General features: G+C 49.2%; 1 protein-coding gene across 1 annotated transcript; it reads right to left on the reverse strand.

The window, feature by feature from the left end:
* Positions 1-316: 316 nt before the first annotated feature.
* Positions 317-2,853, reverse strand: LOC129631362 (insulin growth factor-like family member 1). Its single transcript, XM_055552330.1, has 4 exons — positions 2,801-2,853; positions 1,710-1,763; positions 1,333-1,597; positions 317-455 (listed from the first exon to the last, which is right to left on the reverse strand). The coding sequence occupies exons 1-4, from the start codon at positions 2,823-2,825 to the stop codon at positions 431-433; spliced, it is 369 nt and encodes a 122-aa protein (XP_055408305.1). The 5' UTR covers positions 2,826-2,853; the 3' UTR covers positions 317-430.
* Positions 2,854-22,269: the final 19,416 nt, after the last annotated feature.

A 22,269-nucleotide genomic window follows, 5' to 3' on the forward strand; every position in this document is an offset into this window, starting at 1 on the left:
TCCAGCCCCGGGCTTGGATTTCCAAGAAAGGGGAGATTTTTCTTTCTGCCTCCTGGTCCACCCTCAGAAGCGCCCCGCCCCGCGCTGGGCCCAGTGCCCGCTAAGGGGCGCGCCGACCCACCCACCCTCCTTGGTTGGGGGGTTGGAAGGGTGAGACCAGTCCAGACTCGGGCTCGGCGCCAAAGACCCCATCCCTCCCTCCCTGTGAGTTGCGTCCCCACCCTGTGCCACACCCTGTCGAGATCAGTGCAAGAAAGCAGAGCCTTGTGATTGAAATGGAATTTTTATTCAGTGCAACCAGGAGGTCATGGTAACTTGAAATTTGTTCTTAAGTGGAAAAGTGGATGTGATCTTGCCACCTTTGGAAGTGGAGAAAGGACTCCGTGTGCATCGAGGTCCCGCCATGATAGAATATGTAAGGTTGCAGAATTCACAGAGTGCCTCCTGTTTTGCTCCTGGTGGAGAAAATGCCAAAGGGAATGACGGATCTCATTAAGGGTCCCCAGGGCCAGCCTGGGGATTGATCATCCCTCATGGTATTGGTCATAGGGGTCATTGTGAGAGGACAGGGTCTTGGGGACGTCCAACAGCAAAGTAACCTCTCACGATTGTCCATGGTCATAGAAAGGGGACCAGTCCCCCTACTCAGGACAGATTTAGGATGACTGTTACAGAGGAGACAGAATAAGGAGGGAGGGATTGAATCTGAGTGTCCCCTATCCCTCTAAAACCCACTCCATGTCCCAGATCTAAGGGGACAACACATCTCTCCAGGCTCATTCAGGACGCAGCATCCAACTGACCTCTGATCATCTGTCAGCCAACACTGAAGAGAGACGGGGTGGGGGTGGGGGGAGGAAGAAAGAGATGGACACAGAGGGAGGCATGGACAGATATGGGCAGAGGAGTGGAAAAGAGAGACATGAGCCAACCAACGAAGAGGATGAAATAGAAATAAAAACAAAAGGAGAAAGAAGCAACAGAGAAGGGAATTCAGTTCAGCTCAGTCGCTCAGTCGTGTCCGACTCTTTGCCACCCCATGAACCGCAGCACGCCAGGCCTCCCTGTCCATCACCAACTCCCAGAGTTCACCCAAACTCATGTCCACTGAGTCAGTGATGCCATCCAGCCATCTCATCCTCTGTTGTCCCCTTCTCCTCCTGCCCTCAATCCCTCCCAGCATCAGGGTCTTTGGTGGATGGAATAGAGCAGGTGGTTGGGGACAGAAGGACCCAGAAAAGCACTCGGTGGGGGGAGATGAGTCATGGAACCGGTATGCAGGCCCCCCTCTCCTCCGCGCCCCCTCCTGCCTTGGAAGGCTCAGAACCTCACCTGCCACAAACCCGATCGTCCAAGGATGCAGCCGAGTAACAGTTTTGACCTTTCACCTTCACCACGAAGGACTCCTGGGGCCTGTTGACCAACCATGGGCAGCACTGCTCGAAGCAGACCCTAAAGGTGCAGTTTCCGCACTTCTGGGTCCTGCCCAAGGGTACCACGGCATCGTCATAGCAACAGTCCTGCCGGGGGTCGTAGAACTGGTCCCCGCATCGCTCGTGTGACTGGCACAGCAACAGCTGAGTGCCTGTGGGGGACACTGGAGGAAACAGAGATGGTGTCACCCCGGCAGCGGGGTGGGCAAGTCCTGGGCTGGGGTCTTCTGGGAGCGGCACCCCACCCCTCAGCGTCCGCGTCCCTCCTGGGCTCACCTGGGGCAGCATGTGAGCAGAGAAGCAAAAGGATGCAGACAGCGGCCAAGACAGCTGCGGGAGAAGAAGGGATGAGCTGTGGCCTCAAAAGTGGATGGGGCAGGCACTGGAGCCCAACCTGGAGGAGGGGGGGTCCGAGGGGGTGTCTGTCCTGACCGAGGCTCAGGAAAAGCTTAGAGGCAGACCTGTGTTAGGTGTCTGCGGATTATGGGTCTGTGGAAGTTGAGAAGGGGCAGGCAGGACTCAGAGAAATGGGTTTGGGGTTCTGAGGGATGTGGGTGTTCCCTGGGAGGGAAGAGCAGGAGGCTCAGCTGGAATCAAGCAGTAAAGGCAGCTGAGCTAACACTGGTGTCTTGTTACGTCCGTGACCAATATTAAAATTTAGATGCCAGGATTTGCGTGGGAGCCTGTCATAATGTACAGCATTGGGCATGAGTTTGGAAATTGATCAGGGACATGGATGGGGCTGCTCTTGGTCTTCCCAAGTGGTTCAGAGATAAAGAACACTCCTGCCAAATCCCATGGATGGAGGAGCCTGGTAGGCTGCAGTCCATGGGGTTGCTAAGAGTCAGACACGACTGAGCGATTTCACTTTCACTTGTCACTTTCATGCACTGGAGAAGGAAATGGCAATCCACTCCCGTGTTCTTGCCTGGAGAATCCCAGGGATGGGGGAGCCTTGCCTGGGGAATCCCAGGGATGGGCTGCCGTCTATGGGGTCGCACAGAGTCGGACACTACTGAAGCGACTTAGCAGCAGCAGCACCCAATTCAGGAGGCACAGGTTCAATCCCTGAGTCAGGAAGATCCCCTGGAGAAGGAAATGGCAACCCACTCCTGTATTCTTGCCTGGAGAATCCCATGAACAGAGGAGCCTGGAGGGCTACAGTCCATGGGGTCCCAAAGAGCTGGACATGACTGAGCGACTGAGCAGGCATGCACGCCCTTGGGGATGTGGAAGGGGTACTGCTATGATGGAGTCACTTGTCTGGCTGGGGGCTAGGGAGGAGGAGTAATGGACTGAAGCGAGGATGGCATTGAGGCTGATTTTGGATTTGGGCTCCAAGAGAGTCGGGATTTGGTCCTTCTTACCCAGGATGCAGCGTCGTGGAGTCATGGCTCTGGGTTGGCTGCGGTGGAGTGGAAGGAAGTGTAGCAGATCCCAGCAGGTGGTTTTATACTATGCCGCCGAAGCCCCGCCCCCACCTGCCCCAAAAAGAAGCTCCTGCTCTCATCAGCTCTCCTGTCTTCCTGCCAGGCCTGCAGAGACACGCTGGGGCCCTGGGGCAGCAACAGGTTTCGGATGCGAGCTTGGTCACGTCACTGTCAAACATGATGTCAATTCTTTGAGAGCCAGGAGGAGACCGATGGGGCCCCCTCCTCCCCCTCCCCACCAGAGCCTCCCTCTCACCCCGGACACTGCAGCCTCTTTTGCAAATAGGGATCCTTGGGGTCCTTCCCACTCTCCCAGGATGAATCTACCCACCAGCTTTCCCATCAGATCCTCTAAGTCTTCTACTTTCTGGACTTTTTAAAAAAATAATTTTATTTATTTATTTTTGGCAATGCTGGGTCTTCATTGCCGCGTGCGGGTTTTTCTCTAGTTGAGGGGAGCAGGGGCTGCTGTCTAGTTGCGGGGTGCAGGCTTCTCATCACAGTGGCTTTTCTTCCCGCCTCTTTGTCACTGAGTCACCAGGGAAGCCCGACCCTTTTTTTTTTTTTTAGTCTAAAATAGATGACACACACATTTAAGAGCCTGGCAAGAAAGATTCACTGAGAATGAGCTGTGTGGCAAGCCCTGAGTTAGAGGTTGCTACAGGTGCAGTGATTACTCAGTAGCATCATAGAGGGCTACAGACCATCTTTAAGACCATGATGACTCAGAGAGGTCAGGTTTGGGTAAAAACTCAGTGGCTATGGGAGCCCAGATTAGGGTGGGAGGTCATGAGATGCCTTGAGTGTTCAGGGAGGGATTCCTGGAAGAGGGGATATGTGAGCTAATATTTCAAGGATGAGGCTGAACTGTATTTTAGGAAGGCTGAGCCCCAGAGAGTGTGGAAGGCGGACGAGGGAGCTGGAGCGAATGGGAGAGGGGCAGGGTCAGTCCCTTGTGAGCATTGAGGACTCAGGACTTTATCCTCAGTGCACTGAGCACCGTGTCCATGTTCTGAGCATGGAAGGAGAGTATTCAGATCTGTGTCTATGAATATCTGTCTCCCCAGGTCAGCTCTGGGGAGGCTGGACAGGAAGGTTGAGGCTAGAGTTAGGAGCTCAGGGAAGATCCTGCTACAGCAGAAATACCTGTGCAGTGACCAGAGTCCTAAATGTTTTCTTTTTCCCATTGATGCTTTCAAACTGTGGTGCTGGAGAAGACTCTTGGGAGTCCCTTGGAGAGCAAGGAGATCACACCAGTCAATCCTAAAGGAAATCAACCCTGAATATTTATTGGAGGGACTGATGCTGAGGCTGAAGCTCCAATACTTAGGCTACCTGCTGCAAAGAGCCAACTCATTGGAAAAGACCCTGATGCTGGGAAAGATTGAAGGTGGGAGGAGAAGTGGGTAACAGAGGATGAGATGGTTGGATGGCATCACCGACTCAATGGACATCAGTTTGAGCAAGCTCCGGGAGATGGTGATGGACAGGGAAGCCTGGGGCGCTGCAGTCCTTGGGGTCTTAAAGAGTCGGACATGACTGAGCGACTGAACAACAGCAGAAGAGGAGGCAGGGTACCGCATGCTCCCCTCCCAGCCCCACGTCGCCCCTTGGAGTTTGGGGGTTTCTGCAGTCGCTGAGTAGTTGTGGACTGCAACTGTGGACTGTGGACTGCAACATTTTAGTAGGTTAGACAACCACTCAAGCTGGGCATCAGCTACATCATTTTTTAATTGAAGAAAATATAGATTAAGGAATGGATTAGTATGTGCTGCAAAGAATCTTTTTTCCAGGTCTTTAAAAAAAATTATTTTAAAATGTCATGTTAGTTTCTGCTATACAGCAAAGTGAATCAGCTATATGTTTCCATATATCCCCTCTTTTTTGGATTTCTTTCCCGTTTAGGTCATCACAGAGTTTCCTGGGCTATACATCAGGCTCTCATTAGCTGTCCATTTTACGCACAGTATCAATAGTGTATATATGTCAGTCCCAATCTCCCGATTCATCCCACCCCCGTCCCTTTCCCCTTGGGCATCCATGCATTGTTCTCTGTGTCTCTGTTTCTGCTTTGCAAATAAGATCACTTGTACCATTTTTCTAGATTCCACACATACACAATACTTGTTTTTCTCTTTTGACTTCAATCTGTATGAAGATCTTGAGACCAATCCACGTCTCTGCTAATTACACAGAATCTTATTAATTATTTCACAATTAAATGCTGTGTACTGCAACTCGCCTTCAGAAATGTTGGAACCCATGTAGTGATGTAATGTCTGTTTTCTGGCAAGTTGCAGGTATTGGTTAATAAAGTTATGAATGGAGGAGGCTTGAAGCAAGGGTGGATCCTCCTTTGCCCAATGCTAGTTGTCAAGTCATGTTCTAGAGTTTGGAGCAGCACATTGCTCCTGACCTTAATTCCATTCTCTTCCTGGAATCGCTCCAGGAGGACAGTTGCCTCTGTGAGTATCTGGGGTGCTGTCGATGCCTGGATAGCAGCCAGGATGTGGCAGAAGGCATGTTTTCTAGGGCAGGGTTGGGGTTCTGTTTCTGAAGAGAGACGAGCCCAGACCTCACTCCTGGGCCTGGAGCTGAGTCACTGAAGAGCAGGAGAGTAAAAGGAGGTCAGCACAGAGGTGGGGAGCCCGGGTGCTGCCCGAAGAGCAGCGCCGCTTCTGAGACCTGTGGACATGTGCGTGCTTCCTCAGTCGCTTCAGTCATGTCCCACTCTTCTCGACCACATGGACTACAGCCCGCCAGGCTCCTCTGTCCATGGGGTCCTCCAGGCAAGAATACGGGAGTGGGTTGCCATGCCCTCCTCCAGGGGATCTTCCCAACCCTGGGGATCCACAGCCATTAACTCAGCAGCGCTGAGTCTTTGGGATAAGATAGCCCTGGGCTCACATTTTGTCTCGGCCCCTTCTCAAGGTACCAAAAAAACCTTTGCAAAAACTTCTGTCCCATCCTACCGCCAGCCTCCTCAGGGAACCCCATCCTACTGTGCCCACCATGAGAACTCACTGTCTGGGATGGCTGTGTCTCCTGCATGTATGTGCACGCTCAGTCATGTTTGACTCTTTGTGGCCACATGGACCGTAGCCCGCCAAGCTCCTCTGTCCATGGGATTCTCCAGGCAAGAATACGGGAGTGGGCTGCCATTTCCTCCTCCAGGGGATCTTCCCAACCCAGGGATCGAACCCGAGTCTCCTGCATTAGCAGGAAGAATCTTTGCCACTGAGACACATGGGAAGTCACCGTCCACGTCGGAGTCCAGATCTGTGAGGGCACCTGGGCTGGTTGGCTGATGCCATCGCTAGGTGTTGGGACCTGCCTCTACTTACGGCTAGAGAAAGTTCTAGCTGTCTTGGCAACAAGTGTAAGAGCCTGACTTCACACAACTATTTGTTTCATTCTGTCATTCTGTTTCTTGAAGCCAAGGAAGACACTGACCCAAGGTCCAACTGTTGGTCAGTGACTCAGGCTAGACTAGATCCCAGGTCTCCTGAACCCCAGCCCAGGGGCCTCTGAACACCTCTGGCCCAGCCCATCTAGGAAGGACAAGCAGACTCTGCTCATAGACCACCCTGGGGAAGCCCCAGGTGACTGTTCCCACGTGTTCCGGCTGCGGCTGGCAGAGCTGGCTCCCTGGGTGTGATACCAGGGGTTTGCTGTCAGTTCCTGCTCTCACCGGTTCCCCACTGGCTTTCCCATTGCCCCAGGAATAAATAGACTAGGTCTTCTACCTGGCAGTATCTGGGTGTTATTTCCATCTGGCCTTAGGGAGCCCCTCCCAGGAAACAGGCAGGAATGAGGTGGACTTACAGGTGTGTGGAAGGAATGTCAGGTATGCAGGAGGAGGGGCTGGGACTCCCCAGATCCACGAAGTCCCTCCTCTGCTGGCTGATGGGGAGGCTGTGTCCCTCCTTTGCACAACTCTATCCCTGGGATCACACAAACAGATCCCTGCTCCCTGCAACGTGACTTCAGGTGACCAAAGAATGGATGGTTTGGCTTGACCCAGCCCTGGTTGGATCCTCCAAATGATATAGTCGATTAAGAGCTTATGTGTCTTAGGAGTGGCTGGAGGAAGAGGCTCTAGGCTGTGTCTCCTTGCATTGATCTAGGATCCAGATCTCAGAGCTGTTGCCTAAACTCACGGTTGCTGCTGGGGAAACACCTGGTGACTGCATGACTGTGATGCCCAGGGCTGCAGGAACCCCAGCCGCCAGGGCTTGTGGGAAAGGTGGACTGATGCTTCCCAGCCTCTGCAGACAAGGAGGCCCTCAGTGAAGGGCGGTGGTGCCAAGTGTCCTTCCTACACATTCCTCATGGTTCCCCATTGCCCTCGGCTTATTATAACTCCTTGTATGTGTATGTGTGTGTGTGTGTGCGCACGTGTGTGTGTGTGTGTGTGCGTGCGTGTGTGTGTGCGTGTGTGTGTGTGTTAGTTGCTTAGTTGGGTCCAATTCTTTGTAACCCCATGGACTGTAGCCTGCCAGGTTCCTCTATCCATGGGATTCTGCCGGGAGCCAGCACCAGAGTCTCCACCCATGACAAGGTCATGTGGGAGAGATCTGGTGGGCAAGGTGAGCCATAACTCAAGGGGTGCTCCTCTGGGCCTGCCTGAGCATCTACCCCAAAACAAAAATCTGTCTGTTTTACTATTTCATGACTTTCACCAACTCTTCTGACATTAACGGGGGGCTATCCCCGACCACCTTTCTCTGTAAGAAAATCAACTTAAAACTCTAGTTAATAGGTCTCCTGGGCATAATAGGAGTGTTTCAATTCAAACCCCTCTGATGACTTTCTAGCTTGCCTGACAGGTTTGTTCAGATTCACAGCCTCCCAACCACCAGAGGCACGGGAAGCTTAAGATATTCTAACAATGCAGAGCTTCTCAGAGTTAAAATTGTTAAAATAGAACTAGTAGAGGATTTCTTTGTTGAGCTAATGCTTGCTGCCAAGTTTCCATATCCCTTACCTACTGTGTCCCTGGGAGTGTATTGATTAATATAGTTGGTGTATAGAAATGTAAGTAGTAGCTTTAATGTTTGTAACCTTGGACCCTTGAGTTAATTCTTTTCTTGTTATAGCCCACCACACTTTTGCCCTATAGGAATGCAACTTTATCTAATGCTTTTGGAGGGTGGCGCCTGATTTTAGAATAATCACCTTTAGAAAAAAATAAGTTTTCTGAAGAAAGGGTCATAAAATGTTAACAGGCCTCCTGGCCAAAAGACGATGTGAATCACCTAAAACTTTTACATATGATGAGTTTGCAGAAAGAAAGCCTGGCTTCGATAAGGATCAAGGACTGCTGACCTTGCATGACTCTACCCCTTCCTCCATTATCCTCTATGCACAACTTAAGGTATAAAAACTACTTTGGAAAATAAAGTGCAGGCCTTGCTCTCTGAAGCTTGGCCTCCCCATGTCGTTCTTTCTCTTTCCTTTTCCTATTCAGACTGATTCCATGGAGCACAGGGGCTCTCTGCGTTCACTTTCCTGCCTGGGCTTCTAAGACCCACTCAAGAAGGTGCCTAAGGTGGGGCACCTTCCGCGATTCGAGAGGGCGCCTGCGGCCTACGTGAACAGAGCAAGTCCTGTGCTGGGGCTTTATTGGCTTTCTGCGTAAACCAAGGAATATCAGCCTCTTTTCTCTCCACTGTTTTCTTAACTGCAAAATTTTCTCTTTCTCCTTTTATCTATCCTTTCGCCAATGCCGTCCTTCCGAGGGAATCCCTGGATCCAACCAGGGCTGGACCCCCGTAGGATTCTCCAGGCTAGAATACTGGAGTGGGTTGCCATTCCCTCCTTCAAGGGATCTTCCCGATCCAGGGATCAAGCCCCAGTCTCCTGCATTGCAGGCAGATGCTTTACTGTCAGAGCCACCAGGGAAGCCTGATTACAACCCAGATGTCTCCCAGGGCTCAACAGCTATTTCCTCAGTTGTATGCCTCACCACTCTCTTCCCACCTCCTGTGTGTTCCCTACATCCCCAAGTACCAGGGTTCATACATGATGGTTTCTGTCAGACCCTCTCCCGACTCTCTTCACGTGCCTTCCGTTCGGCCCCCAGATTTCAGTTTAAATGCCACCCTCCTGAGATGTCCCTCAATTCAGAGGATGAGGTCTGTAACGTCATGACATCCTGATAGCACCTTGGATATCTTCTCCTGAGCACTTTTCACAGTTTTTTGTGGCTTTGTCAAGAAAGACACTTGAGAATCAGGCCTACTTGTGTGTTTGATCCTCAGTGAGAAGGGAATGAGTTTCATCTGGAACCAAACAGATCAAGGGTTTCAGATTGAGGTAAACCACACCAGCCTTCACTCTGCATGCGCAGGTGGGAATCTAAATCACACTGCAAAGTGAGGCTACTCAGGGAAAGTATCATTCCAGCAACAGAACAATGAAAGAGATTGGTCAGCACCAGTGTTGTGGACAGTTCCTTGTGTTCCCTGGACTGACAACATCTGCATTCAAATATTTTTACTTTTCGGTTTTTAGAGAATTAAATGTGTTTATTTTTGGCCATGCTGGATCTTCACTGCTGCTTGGCTTTTCTCTAGCTGTGGAAAGCCAACTCTCTAGTTGCCATGCAGGGGCTGCTCATCATGGTGGATTCTTTTGTTGCAGAGCACAGGCTTTAGGGCTCTTGGGGTTCAGCGGTTGTGGCTCCCGGTTTCTAGAGCACAGGTCCATAATTGTGGAGCATGGGCTTAGTTGCTCCAAGGCAGTGGGATCTTCCCAGACTAGGGATCAAACCTGTGTCTCCTGCATTGGCAGGTGGATTCTTTACCACTGAGCCACCAGGAAAGCCCTTGATTTTCAGTTACAAGTCTGGATGTATTCTGGAGATTACCTTTCAGATCTTTATTAGATTTGTGATTTGCAAATATTTTCTCCTAGTCTGTGAGTTGCATTTTCACTTTCTCGACAGTATCCTTTGATACACAGAAGTTTAAACTTTTTTAAAAGTCCAATATAGCCTGTATTTTTTTTTCCCTTTGCCTCTTTGCTTTTGGTGTCATATCTAAGAAACGATTTTCAAATCCAAAGCCATGAACATTTACTCCGTTGTTTTTTCTAAGACTTTGCTAGTTTTAACTCTTCCATTTAGGGCTTTTTAAAAGATAATTTTTATTTTATTATTCACTTTTGGTTGTGCTGGGCTTCACTGCTGCATGGGCTTTTTCTCTAGTTGTGGCAAGCGGGGCTACTCTTCTCTGCAGCATGTGGGTGTCTCACTGCGGTGGCTCCTCTTGTGGACCACAGGCTCTAGGCCCACGGTAGGTGCAGTGTGCAGGCTCTACAGTGTTCGAGCTTCGGTAGTTTTGGCACCTGGGCTCCATAGTTGCGGCACATGGGCTCTAGAGCGCAGGTTCAGTAGCTGTAGTGAACAGGCTTAATTGTCCCATGATATGTGAGATCTTCTCAGACCAGGGATCAAACTTGTGTCGCCTGCATTGGCAGGCGCATTCTTATTCACTGGGCCACCAGGAAAGCTTTTTAAAGCTTTTAAAATGAAGACAAAATTCATGGAAGATAGGAGAGTGTGCACAGCAGAGAATCTTTGCAAATACTTGGTAATCACATATTTTTGGACTGTGTGTAACTAAAGGATGTAATATCTATTTTTCCCAGTGAGTCACATACAGAGATTAATAAACACAGAAAAGATTGGAAATCTCCAGGCACAGGCTTGCCTGCTGCTTTCCAAAGCTCCAGCGACCTGCTGTCCCACTGTGCCTTTCAGAAAAATGGGCTCAGCTCTCACGTCGTCCACCCCAGGTGTTTGGCACCCAGCCTGGTAGGCTTGGCACCCAGCGTGGTGTTTCTACCAAAAGGAGGGTTGAGGTTGGTGTGGACACGGGCCAGTTCCCAAGAGAAGCCAATTGCCCAGGGCGGGCTTGGAGTTGGCGTCTCTCAGGAGTGAGGGGCCACTCCTGCCCGCATCTGGAGTTCAGAGCCTGGTCTCTCCAGGTGGCTGAGTCAGTTCCTGGGTGGACAAGTGGGAGGAAATCAGGGCAGCGGGGGTGGGTCTGAGAGGCTGTACTCAGAGAGGCTGTGGGGGGCCCGACCAGGGCTCCATAGACACGGAGGACACCAGCCCCCAAAGTGTTGAGGCTTTGGAGTCAGAGAGCCCTGGGTCTGAACTTCTATGCTTTTTTCAAAGGGCCAAATAGACCATTTATAGGCAACACCTTGCATGAGAGGAGGGCCCATTTTCTCATGTTTGACTCTGACAGCTTTAAAAAAAAATGATTTTATTTATTTATTGGTTGGGCTGGGTTCTTCGTTGCTGCGTGGGCCCCTCTCTAGCTGAGGCGAGCAGGGGTTACTCTCTAGTTTCAGTGCTCAGGCTTCTCACTGCGGTGTCTTCTCCTGTTTCGGAGCTCAGGCTCTAACCTGGGAGGGCTTCTGTAGTTGTGATTCCCGGCTCCAGAGCACAGGCTCAATAATTGTGGCACCCGGGCTTAGTTGCTCCATGGCCTGTGGGATCTTTGTGACCCAGGGATCGAACTTGTGTCTCCTGCATTGGCAGGCAGATTCTTTACTACTGAGCCACCAGGGAAGTCCAAGCAGCTTTTTATTTTTATTTTATTTTGTTAAAGTATAGTTGATTTGCAATGTTGTGTTCATTTCTGCTGTACAGCCAAGTGATTCATTGTACATATATAAACATTTTTTTTCATATTTTTTCCATTATGATTTATCGCAGGATATTAGATATAGTTCCCTGTGCCATACAGCAGGACCTTGTTGCTTATCCATCCTGTATGTGCGAGTTTGCATCTGGTAACCCCAAACTCCCAAGTCTGTTCTCTATATTTGTGTGACTTTGACAGCTTTTGAGCTTCACCTCACTCACCTCCAAGGCATTTCTGGGGAGACCATGCTCTCCTTCTCTTGGGGGCAGAAGGAAAGTCACACCCTCGACCCCAGCCCACATTCAAGAACCTCACTGTGGAGCGTCCCTGGTGGCTCAGTGGTAAAGAATCCGCCTGCTAGTGCAGTAGACATGGTTCCATCTCTGATCCGGGAAGATTCCACATGCCTGGGAGCAACTGAACCCGTGGGCTGCAAATATTGAGCCTCTGCTCTGGGGCCAGCAAGTCTCAACTACTGAACCCAAGTGCCCTAGAGCTAGGGCTCTGCAACAAGAGAAATGCTGGCACAGGAACAGAGACCCAGCACAACCCAAAACAAATAAAAATTAAAAAAAACAAACAAACCTCACTCTGACCCCAGGTCCTGGACCCAAGAACAAAGTCAAAGTCACTGTTCATACTCGCTTCACATGGCACTGAACCTCCTTAGGGGAGGCCTGTTGCTGTTGTTTAGGGGAAACATAAGCATTATTTTAAATACAGTGGTGCCTGAGTGTTGTTCTGTCATCCAGGACCATTCCTGGGCAGTCATCGGCCCAGTGGGCAGCAGAGGCAACTGAAAGCCCACATCCACAGTCCCCAAACACAGGGACTTCCCTGATGGTCCAGTGGTTAAGAATTCACCTGCCAGTGCAGGGGACACAGGTTTGATCTATGGTCTGGAATCTAAGATCCCACGTGCCGCAAGGCAACTGAGCCCAAGTGCCACATCTGCTGAGCCTGCAAGCCCTAGAGCCCGTGCTCCACAACAAGAGAAGCCACTGCAATGAGAAGGGCACGCACCGAAACTGGAGAGTAGCCCCCGCCCGTCACAAGTTGAGGAAAGTCCAGGCAGCAGCGAAGACCCAGTGCAATAAAAAATAAAACGAATTAAATTAAAAAAAATAGCAACAGCCCCCAAACAAGTTGCCTGTCACCTGGGGATGAGTCTGGGATCTCTACTGGACTCAGAGCTCCGGGAAGACAGGGACCACAGCTGCCTCGTCACCACCATGGTCTTAGGTACTCCCACTGGCAAAGGATGCTCGGAAAACCATGGGAAACAAGAGATGCTGGAAGCCTCATTGGTTGTGATCTCTCACCTCAGTTCCCTGGAAGTAAGGAAGACCCTGGCATAAGGCCCCACTGCAGGTCAGAGACACAGTCCAGACTGGTCCCAGACACCCCAAATACCAACCAGGGAAACTCCATCAGGCTCAAGCCCAGCCCTGGGAAAGTGCGAGGAGGCCCTGCGTTCAGGGATTCCTGAACAAACCCCAGCAGTGCTTCTGGAATGTACCGCTAATCTGCAGAGTCAGGGATTTCCCCTCAGCACCAGGGTGTAAAAAGATTGAACTTCCTCCTGGGTTGTAGGAAATTTTATCGCTATCTGGCCTCAGGGATCCCCTACTAGGGAGCGGGCAGGAACTTGGTGGAACATATTTTCTGAAACAATGTCAGGTATGCAGCGTGCCTGCCGTTAGGAGGTGAGACCGGGACTCCCCAGGGCCAGAGGGCCCCAACCTTTGATGTCTGATCATGCTATTTATTCTCCCTGCAGATGTCATTGCCACAGGCTGGTCTGTGCTCCATGTAACACAGGCGACCACTTACCATACCTAATGGTCAGGCCAGATCCCTTCCTGCTTCGGATATTGTGAATCAGCAGAAGCAGCAGTCACAACGACAGGAAAAAAAAGCTACTCAAATGACAAATGATGACAAATAGGACTTTTACAGTGAATGGGATCCGACTCATCTCTGGCAGGGCTGCAAGTGTTGAATTCATGTCAGACCCCCCCAGAGATGACCTGTAACAACACCTCTGAACTAGAAACTTTTAACTTTTTTTCATTAACTTTTTAAAAATTTAATTTTTAAATGTTAATTGAAGTGTCATTGATTTACCATGTGGTGTTAGTTTCAGGTGTGATTAGTTCATTTCAGTGAACAGGGAACTCTATTTCCCAAGGAAGAGATTGGGGCAGGGACTTCCTTGATGGGGCAGTGGTAAAGAATCCACCTACCAATGTAGGATACCCAGGGTTCAATTCCTGATCCGTGAAGATCCCACATGCCACAGAGCAACTAAGCCTGAGCGCCACAACTATTGAGCCTATGCTCTAGAGCCTGGGAGGCCCAACTACTGAGTTGTTGCCACGAACTGCAACTGCTGAAATCCGCATGCCCTGGAAACTGTGCTCTGCAACAAGACAATCCACCACATTGAGAAGCCCCTGCACCGCACCTAGAGAGTGCTCCCAGCTCTCTGCAACTAGGAAAAAGCCTGTGCAGCAGCGAAGACCCAGCACAGCCAAAAATAAATACATAAAATTATTTTTTAAAAAAGAATCCGCTTTGTAAGGTAGGGAATCAGGTTTGATCCCTGGTTGGGGAACTAACAGAGAAGGCAATGGCACCCCACTCCAGTACTGTTGCCTGGAAATCCCATGGATGGAGGAGTCTGGCGGGCTGCAGTCCATGGGGTCGCTGAGGGTCGGACACGACTGAGCGACTTCACTTTCACTTTTCACTTTCATGCATTGGAGAAGGAAATGGCAACCCACTCCAGTGTTCTTGCCTGGAGAATCCCAGGGACGGGGGAGCCTGGTGGGCTGCTGTCTATGGGGTCGCACAGAGTCGGACACGACTGAAGTGACTTAGCAGTAGCAGTAGCAGTGGGGAACTAAGATCCCACATACTTGGGAGCAACTAAGCCCCAGCGCCACAACTCCTGAGCCCACGCGCCGCAACTAGAGAGTCCGTGTGCGCTGCAGCGGAAGATCTCATGGAACGCAACGAAGATCCTACGCGCTGCAACTGAGACCTGATGGACCCAATTAAGAAAAATTGGGACATTTTTGGGTAGGATGTAAAACCGGTTCACTTGGGCATAAACAGTATTAATGTTTTCCGTGAATAAGAATAGACTAGAACAGCAGAGAAAGTGCTCTGAGCAGAGTCCTCTGCTATGTTGGTTCATGCACTTTTCTCTGTGGCTGTATGTGAGCCGCATAATGATGTAATATCTATTTCCCTCCGTAAGTCACTACACACAGTTGTTATTACACTTGGGAATAGGGAAGGTTTTGGGGAATCGCCTCCTCTTTTCCTGAGAAACCCTAACTTACCTGCCCCGTCACGTCGTGTTCCCATGAATGGGTTCCTCTCTTTGGTCCTCAGTGTTACCAGGAGTTTCCTGGAGCAATGCAAACCTGGTTAGCGCGATCAGAAAGTGGCATGAGGCCAGACCCGGATCCCAGCGGAGGTGAGGGAGAGGAGCCCCGCGCGGAGGCCAGCGAGGCTAGCATCACTGAGGAGGGAGGAGCCCAGCCCCCCACGCCCCGGCCTGGAGTCTAGTGTCTCAGGGCCGCTGAGTCAGGCCCTGCGGTGGGACAGAGGACGGGGACCCCGACACCGCAGGGGAGACTCAGAGGCTGTGCTGTTGGGAGGGCAGCGGGGGGCCAGGCCAGGGCTCGATGGACTCTGAGAGCCCTGATTCGACAGGAAATGAGGCTTCGGGCTGGCATCCTGCTTCTGTTCCTTCTCGAGTGTCGTAAAAGCCATTACATGTGGCGCTATCCAATGCCACCGCCAGCTCCCTCAGAGACCCCCCACCCCCTTCTGCCTGATCTGCAGCGGCTTGAGGCAGGATTTCAGTTCCCCGCCGGAGACTGGAGCCAGCTCAGTTCAGTTCAGTCGCTCAGTCGTGTCCGACTCTTCGCGACCCCATGGACTGCAGCACGCCAGACCTCCCTGTCCACCACCAGTTCCCGGAGATTACCCAGACCACCGCAACGAGAGCACCAAATCCCAACCACTAGCCCACCAGGGACCAGGGGTCAGTGACAAGGCCTAGGCCCATCAGCTGTGTAGAAATAAATTTCCACATAGAGAGAGAGAGAGAGAGAGATGTGAAGGAAGTCGAGTGTTTACTGAGAGGAGTTAAGAGTGTGTGTGGATAGACAGGTGGGAGGGCTCAAAGACAGTTGCACCCTCAGGGTGGTCTGAATCACTCGTGTGGGGCATTTCTCCCGGGTCTCCTTTGGCCAGTCATCTTGCTCCCGTGTGTTCACGTGCATCTCTTAGCCAACGTGGATTCTGGTGAAAATGGCTGTGGGTAGGAGGACATCACTTACTAATAGGTGACACCCCCTCCCTTTTGGCCTTTCTGTGCATGTGTCATTGACTTTGAGGATGAGGAACATGTGGTCTTTTGTCTCTTATCTGGGCAGGGCCCTGCTCCTCTCTTGCTCCTGCTGCTCTGGAGTTTCTGTTCACAGGGAACCAGCTCCAGCTGTTCACACTGGGGCCCATCTGTCTCCTGCCTCTTGCCCACCTGGGTGCCCACCCTCTCTGTGTGCGGATGGCTCTGACTTCTGCTCCTGAGCCCAGCTTTGTGAGGATGCTGAACGGAAGCTAACTCAGCTGTTGGGACTCTGCTGTGTGTAAAAGATGCTGGGTTTCTTGACGGTAAATATGAAATCAATTGGCCATTTATTGAATTCTCTCAACTTGATCCCTGGATTCAAGCGAGACACTGAGCTGAGGTCCCATGCTGGTCGGTGATACAGGCTGGAGCAGTCCCCAGGCCCCCTGAATCCCTCCAAGAGCTTCCAACCCTGCTGGCCCAGCCCATCTGGGAAAGGCAGGCCGGCCCTGGTCACAGCCACCCCTGAATAAGCCCCGCCATGTCCTTCCCCCAGCTCCAAGTCCAGGATGGCAGAGCCAGGCTCCTGGATGTGAAAGCCAGGATGATGCTCAGTTCCCATTTCACCTGCTTCCTCACTGGATTTCCCTTTGCCCCAAGAATAAATGGACTAAATCATCCTCCTGGCAGCATCTACTGTTGTTTTTATCTGGCCACAGAGAACCTCTCCCAGGAAACTTACAGGAGGACAGAGAGAGTGCCAGGTATGCAGGAGGAGGAACTGGGGGGAGGAGCATGACCCAGAGAAAGGCACCTGGCTTTTAGGACTTACAAAGGCCTTTGAATACTTCTGTTTGTGTGTCAATGCATGACCCAGAAATTTCCTTCTTTTTTTTTTCTGTATAATTTCTATTTTTAATCATTTTTATCAGAGTAGAGTTGATTTACAATGTTGTGTTAGTTTCTGCTGTACAGCAAAGTGATTCACACACACATATATATTCTTTCCCATGATGGTTTATTACAGGATATTGAATATATTTCCCTGTGATCTACAGCAGGACTCTCTTGTTTGTCCAGTCTATATATACCAGTTTGCATCTGTTCATCAAAAACTCCATTCCATCCCTCCGCAGCCCCCCTCCCCCTTAGCAACCACACGTCTGTTTCTGTTTCTGTTATGTAAATAGGTTCCTTTGTGTCAAATTTTAGACTCCACGTATAAGTCATATCACACAGTATTTGTATTTCTCTTTCTGATTTATTTCACTTTGTACCATAATCTCTAGCTGCATCCATGTTGCTTCAAGTGGCATTATTTCATTCCATTTTATGGCTGAGTAGTATTCCATTGTATGTATGCGCCAAGGCTTTATCCATTCATCCCCTGATGGACATTTAGATAGCTTACATTTCTTGGCTATCGCGAATAGTGCTGCTATGAATAGAGGGGTGCATGCATCTTTTTGAATTGTAGTCTTCTCTGAATATATATGCCCAGGAGTGCAATTGCTGGATCATATGGTAGTTCTATTTTTAATTTTCGGAGGAACCTCCATGCTGTTTTCCATAGTGGCTGCACCAGCTTACATTCTCACCAACAGAGTAGAAGGGTTCCCTTTTCCCCACACCCTCTCCAGGATTTATTGTTTTTAGACTAAATCACGGCCATTCTGAGCAGTGTGAGGTGGTACCTCATCATAGTTGCGTTTCTCTAGTAATTCGTGATGTCAACCAGTTCATATTTTTACAAGCAGAATTAGTGATTCTGAGGGAGGGATTCCTGTCCTTGAGCACATGCTCCTCAGGTGCTGTGTGTGCAACTCCCAAACTTCTATGTCATCTATGATTTGGTTTTGAGTCCCTCAGGCTGTGAAGACTGATCATTTAATGAGAACACACAGAACCTCTCGTGTTTCTACAGACCTACTCTCCGCCTCTCACATCACCATACACCCCTGTCAAAACCTTAACCCTGACGCCCTGCTTCCTTTAACCCCTGATTGGACATCCCCAAATGGTGCCACCAATATTAGATTATTATCTTGTCCTAGATTAGACTGATCAGAAATTCCTCTTCTCCAAGTTGATCTTACTCTTCATGTCCAAGGTTCTAACCTCCAAGAAGTGTATGGCATTTTCCAGGCGGGTTGTGTTGATCCCTAATCAACACAACCGCTTGAATAGTAAGCCCTATGCTGTGCTCAGTCCCTCAGTCATGTCTGACTCTTTTGTTAGCCCATGGACTATAGCCTGCCAGGCTCCTCTGTCCATGGGATTTCCCAGGCAAGAATACTGGAGCGGGTTGCCATTTCCTTCTCCTGGGGATCTTCCCAATCCAGGGATCAAACCAATGTCTCCTGCACTGGCCAGTGGAGGAGCTTTACCACTGTGCCACCAGGGAAGCCCCATAGTAGGTCTTGCTAAATGAGTTCAGAAAGGTGAATGAATGACTTTCACTCGAATTGCCTTAAGGGTTAACATCTATACTGACAGCCCTTGTGCCTTTGGGGTGTAAGGGACTTGTGTCTGTTATGGGAACAGACAGGATTTATGACAGCACCTGGTACCCCTCTCCCTCTGCTAAACTGGATACTACCCAACTCATGAGTATTTGAATAAAACCAATAAGATCTTTAAAATGAACTCAGTTGAACTTTGTCTTCTAACACTTTTTCCCTCCATGGACAGGAAAGAAAATGACAAGCCCTCTTCCTGTTACAGGATCAGGGAACCAGGTCAGTATTGAGAATTGGTCCAAAAAAAAAAAAATCAAGTATTTGTTTTGCCTTTCACATAAGACCTGGACCTCAGGACATACAATTAGTGGAGAAAGAATTTTTTTCTTCATAGAAGTAATCCAAACAAAAAAAGGTTGGGATAAAGGGCAGGATTACATGATTACTATTTTTGTGACTCGTGGATGGATGGATCTAAGCAGTAACAGGCGATCAATGGCTGTCGACGTTCTAATTTGAAGGAATGCTATGCGCCACCTGGTGGACGCACAGAACACAGCGGGAAAAGTGCCACTGTTATACACAAGTGGCGCCCCACTCCAGTGCTCCTGCCTGGAAGATCCCATGGACGGAGGAGCCTGGTAGGCTGCAGTCCATGGGGTCGCTGAGGGTCGGACACGACGGAGAGATTTCACTTTCACTTTTCACTTGCATGCATTGGAGAAGGAAATGGCAACCCACTCCAGTGTTCTTGCCTGGGGAATCCCAGGGATGGGAGAGCCTGATGGGCTGCCATCTATGGGGTCGCACAGAGTCCGACACGACTGAAGTGACTCAGCAGCATTCTTCCCTGGTGGGCTTCCCTGGTGGCTCAGCGGTAAAGAATCTGCCTGTCAGTGCAGAAGACACAGGTTCCATCCCCCGGTCAGGAAGATCCCCTGGAGAAGAAAGTGGCAACCCACTCCAGTATTCTTGCCTGGGAAATCCCATGGAAAGAGGAGCCTGGTGGGCTACAGCCCATGGGGTCACAAAAGAGTCAGACACAACTTAGCGACTAAACAATACAAGAACAAGAGATATTGACAGGCTCAAATCATTAAAAGTAATCAAAGTTAATTTCATGGATAATGATATAAATCAGAATCATGTGTCCCAGGAAAGGACACAGTAAGAAAACTGAATCCCTTCTGTGGTGTTCCTACCAGAGATACATATCCTGGAGTGAATGATGAGCAAACATCAGGCAACCCCAAATCGAGGGATATTCTACAAAATAATTGGCCTGTAAGAGTGAAGACTGAATTTCCCTGGTGGTCCAGTAGTTAAGAATCTGCCTGCCAATGCAGGAACCATGGGTTGGATCCCTGGTCCAGGAAGATCCCACGTGCCACTGGGCAACTAAGCCCGTGGGCGGCAACAACTGAGCCTGGGAGCTGAAACTACAAAGCTCAGGAGCTGCAACCGCTGAAACCCGCGCACCCTACAGCGCGTGCTCTGCAACGAGAGAAGCCACAGCAACGAGACGCACGCGCACCACAAGGAAGACCCAGAGCGTCCAAAGGTAATAAATACAGTTGTAAAAATAAATGGAAAGTGTTAAAATACATAATCAGTGTGATCTTTACCTGTACATTGCTATTTCACAACCAAGCAGACACACACACTTTTTAGGTGTGTATTTTGAGTGTGTATATCATCACATCCACCAGGGGGCGCGTCAGGCTTAGATTAGGGCTTGATTGCTTTTTCGTTTAGGTAGAGGACTGGTTCTAATATGATATGGTCTCAGAATGCCTTTATATTCTTAAAAATTATTGAGGAAAGAAGAATCATTTTTACAACATCTCTTTATTTGTTTATTTTAGCCACACTGGGAAATATGCAGGATTTCAGTTCCCTGACCAGGGATCAAATGGGTGCCCTCTGCATTGGCAGCATGGGAATCTTAACCACTGGATTGCCTGGGAAATCTCCAGCATCCTGAAGAGTCTTTGTTTGTGTGGGTAATATACAATATGGTGTGATGTTCATCCAGCTCTCTGAAAAAAAGAATCCGTGATATAATGTCTCTGTGGTGTAAATTCTCCAAACCATGGCTCATTTCATGCTACCAAAGATTTAACAATTGGCACATATGATCAGAAATTAAACAGTTCACTCTCCTGAGCCAGTAAGAGCTGGCACCAGCACACTACAGGACAGCTCTTCCAATTTACCATATATGAATCTAAGCTGATCATTCTTAAAAATTCTTATTTATTTATTTGGCTGAACTGGGTCTCAGTTGTGGCAAGTGGGATCTAGTTCCCCAACCAGGAGTTGAACCTGGGCCCCCTGTACTGCACTGGGAGCACAGAGTCCCAGTCACTGGATGACCAGGGAAGCCCCTAAACTGATAATTTTTTAAAGACTTATTTATTGATTGGAAAGTAGCAGTGATAAATAGACTGCATGTTAATATCAGAGCAATGACATAATCAAGTATCACATAGCCTCTGGAAAACTTTACCTTATAGCGGGAAGTAGCATAAGGCCAGGGGACTTCCCTGGTGATCCAGTGGCTAAGGCTCCACACTCCCAATACAGGGGACCCGAGTTTGAACTCTGGTCAGGCAACTAGACTCCCACATGCTGCTAAGACCTGGCGCAGCCAAATAAATTTTTTTTTTCAAATAAATTTTTAAAAGAGTAACACATCTTAGTATTCTGATGCAAGTAGTTTTGATCCTGCAGAGCTCATGAAAGGAGCTCAGAGACTCCCAGGGTTCTGCAGACCATACTTTGGGAATCACTGGCTTAGTGATATAATTTCAATTGACTGTAATAATAGATATAAAATCTATTCAATCCAGTACCCCCTTTAAAAATAATAGATTTTAAAATATATTCCTTTTATTACCAGGAAATGAAATTCATGCACAGACTAACTCATCTGTACCTATAATCTCTAATTAAAAATTATGGTAGGACTTCCCTGGTGGTGCACTGGATAAGAAGCTGCCTGCCAATGCCAGGGACCCGGGTTCAATCCCTGGTGCGGGACGATCCCACGTGTCATGGAGCATTCAAGCCCATGCACCACAACTACAAAGCCCATGCTCTAGAGCCTGAGAGCCGAAACTCCTGTGCCCACATGCTGCAACTACCAAAACCCGTCCACCTAGAACCTGTGCTCCGCAACTAGGGAAAGCCCACCCAGAAACAAAGACCCCAGCGCAACCAAAAATAAAATCAATTTTAAAATGATGGCAAAATATCTGTAGTTTAGAAAAGAACCAAAAGAAAAATAAGCTCGACAGTCCTTTACTAAGCATGTGTGTTTAAGAATGAAGGAGGTGTTTGATTTTTAGAAAGGTGGTTTGTATACGTGACATGTATGAGGTCAGCCCACCTGGGTTCAGGGTGACTCCTGGAAGCAAACAGATCAATATTCCCACAGTGAAATGTGGGCTGTTTACACCACAGTAGGATAAATATAGATCACCAAAGTAGCCCACGTGGGGCCAGCCTTTGCCATCAAGTGCACTCAATGGCATGCTCTCCTTTTCAGAGCTCTTTGGATCTCAGAATTGGGGATGACTGATGGTGAGTCTGTAATTTATGATAAATAGGAAGTGATCCATTAGGTCGACATTCTCAGACATTACAGGGCTGGATGTCCCTGCTTTTGATGACTAATAAGTTTAGATTTAAAGTGAATAAGACAAGATCCAGTCAAATGTCTATCTTTCTTGATAGACAACATTTTGATATAAGGCCTAAATGAAAACATTCATATATCTATTAGGAGAGAAGAAAAAACAGAGCGACTGGCTAATTTGTCTAGCACTCAAATACCCTAAAGACGGAGAATGTCAGTGCTATGATTCTCTAATATGATGAGCATATTCAATTCAGTTCAGTTGCTCAGTCGTGTCC

This window comes from Bubalus kerabau, chromosome 17, assembly GCF_029407905.1.
Source record: "Bubalus kerabau isolate K-KA32 ecotype Philippines breed swamp buffalo chromosome 17, PCC_UOA_SB_1v2, whole genome shotgun sequence".
Classification (NCBI taxonomy): domain Eukaryota; kingdom Metazoa; phylum Chordata; class Mammalia; order Artiodactyla; family Bovidae; genus Bubalus; species Bubalus kerabau.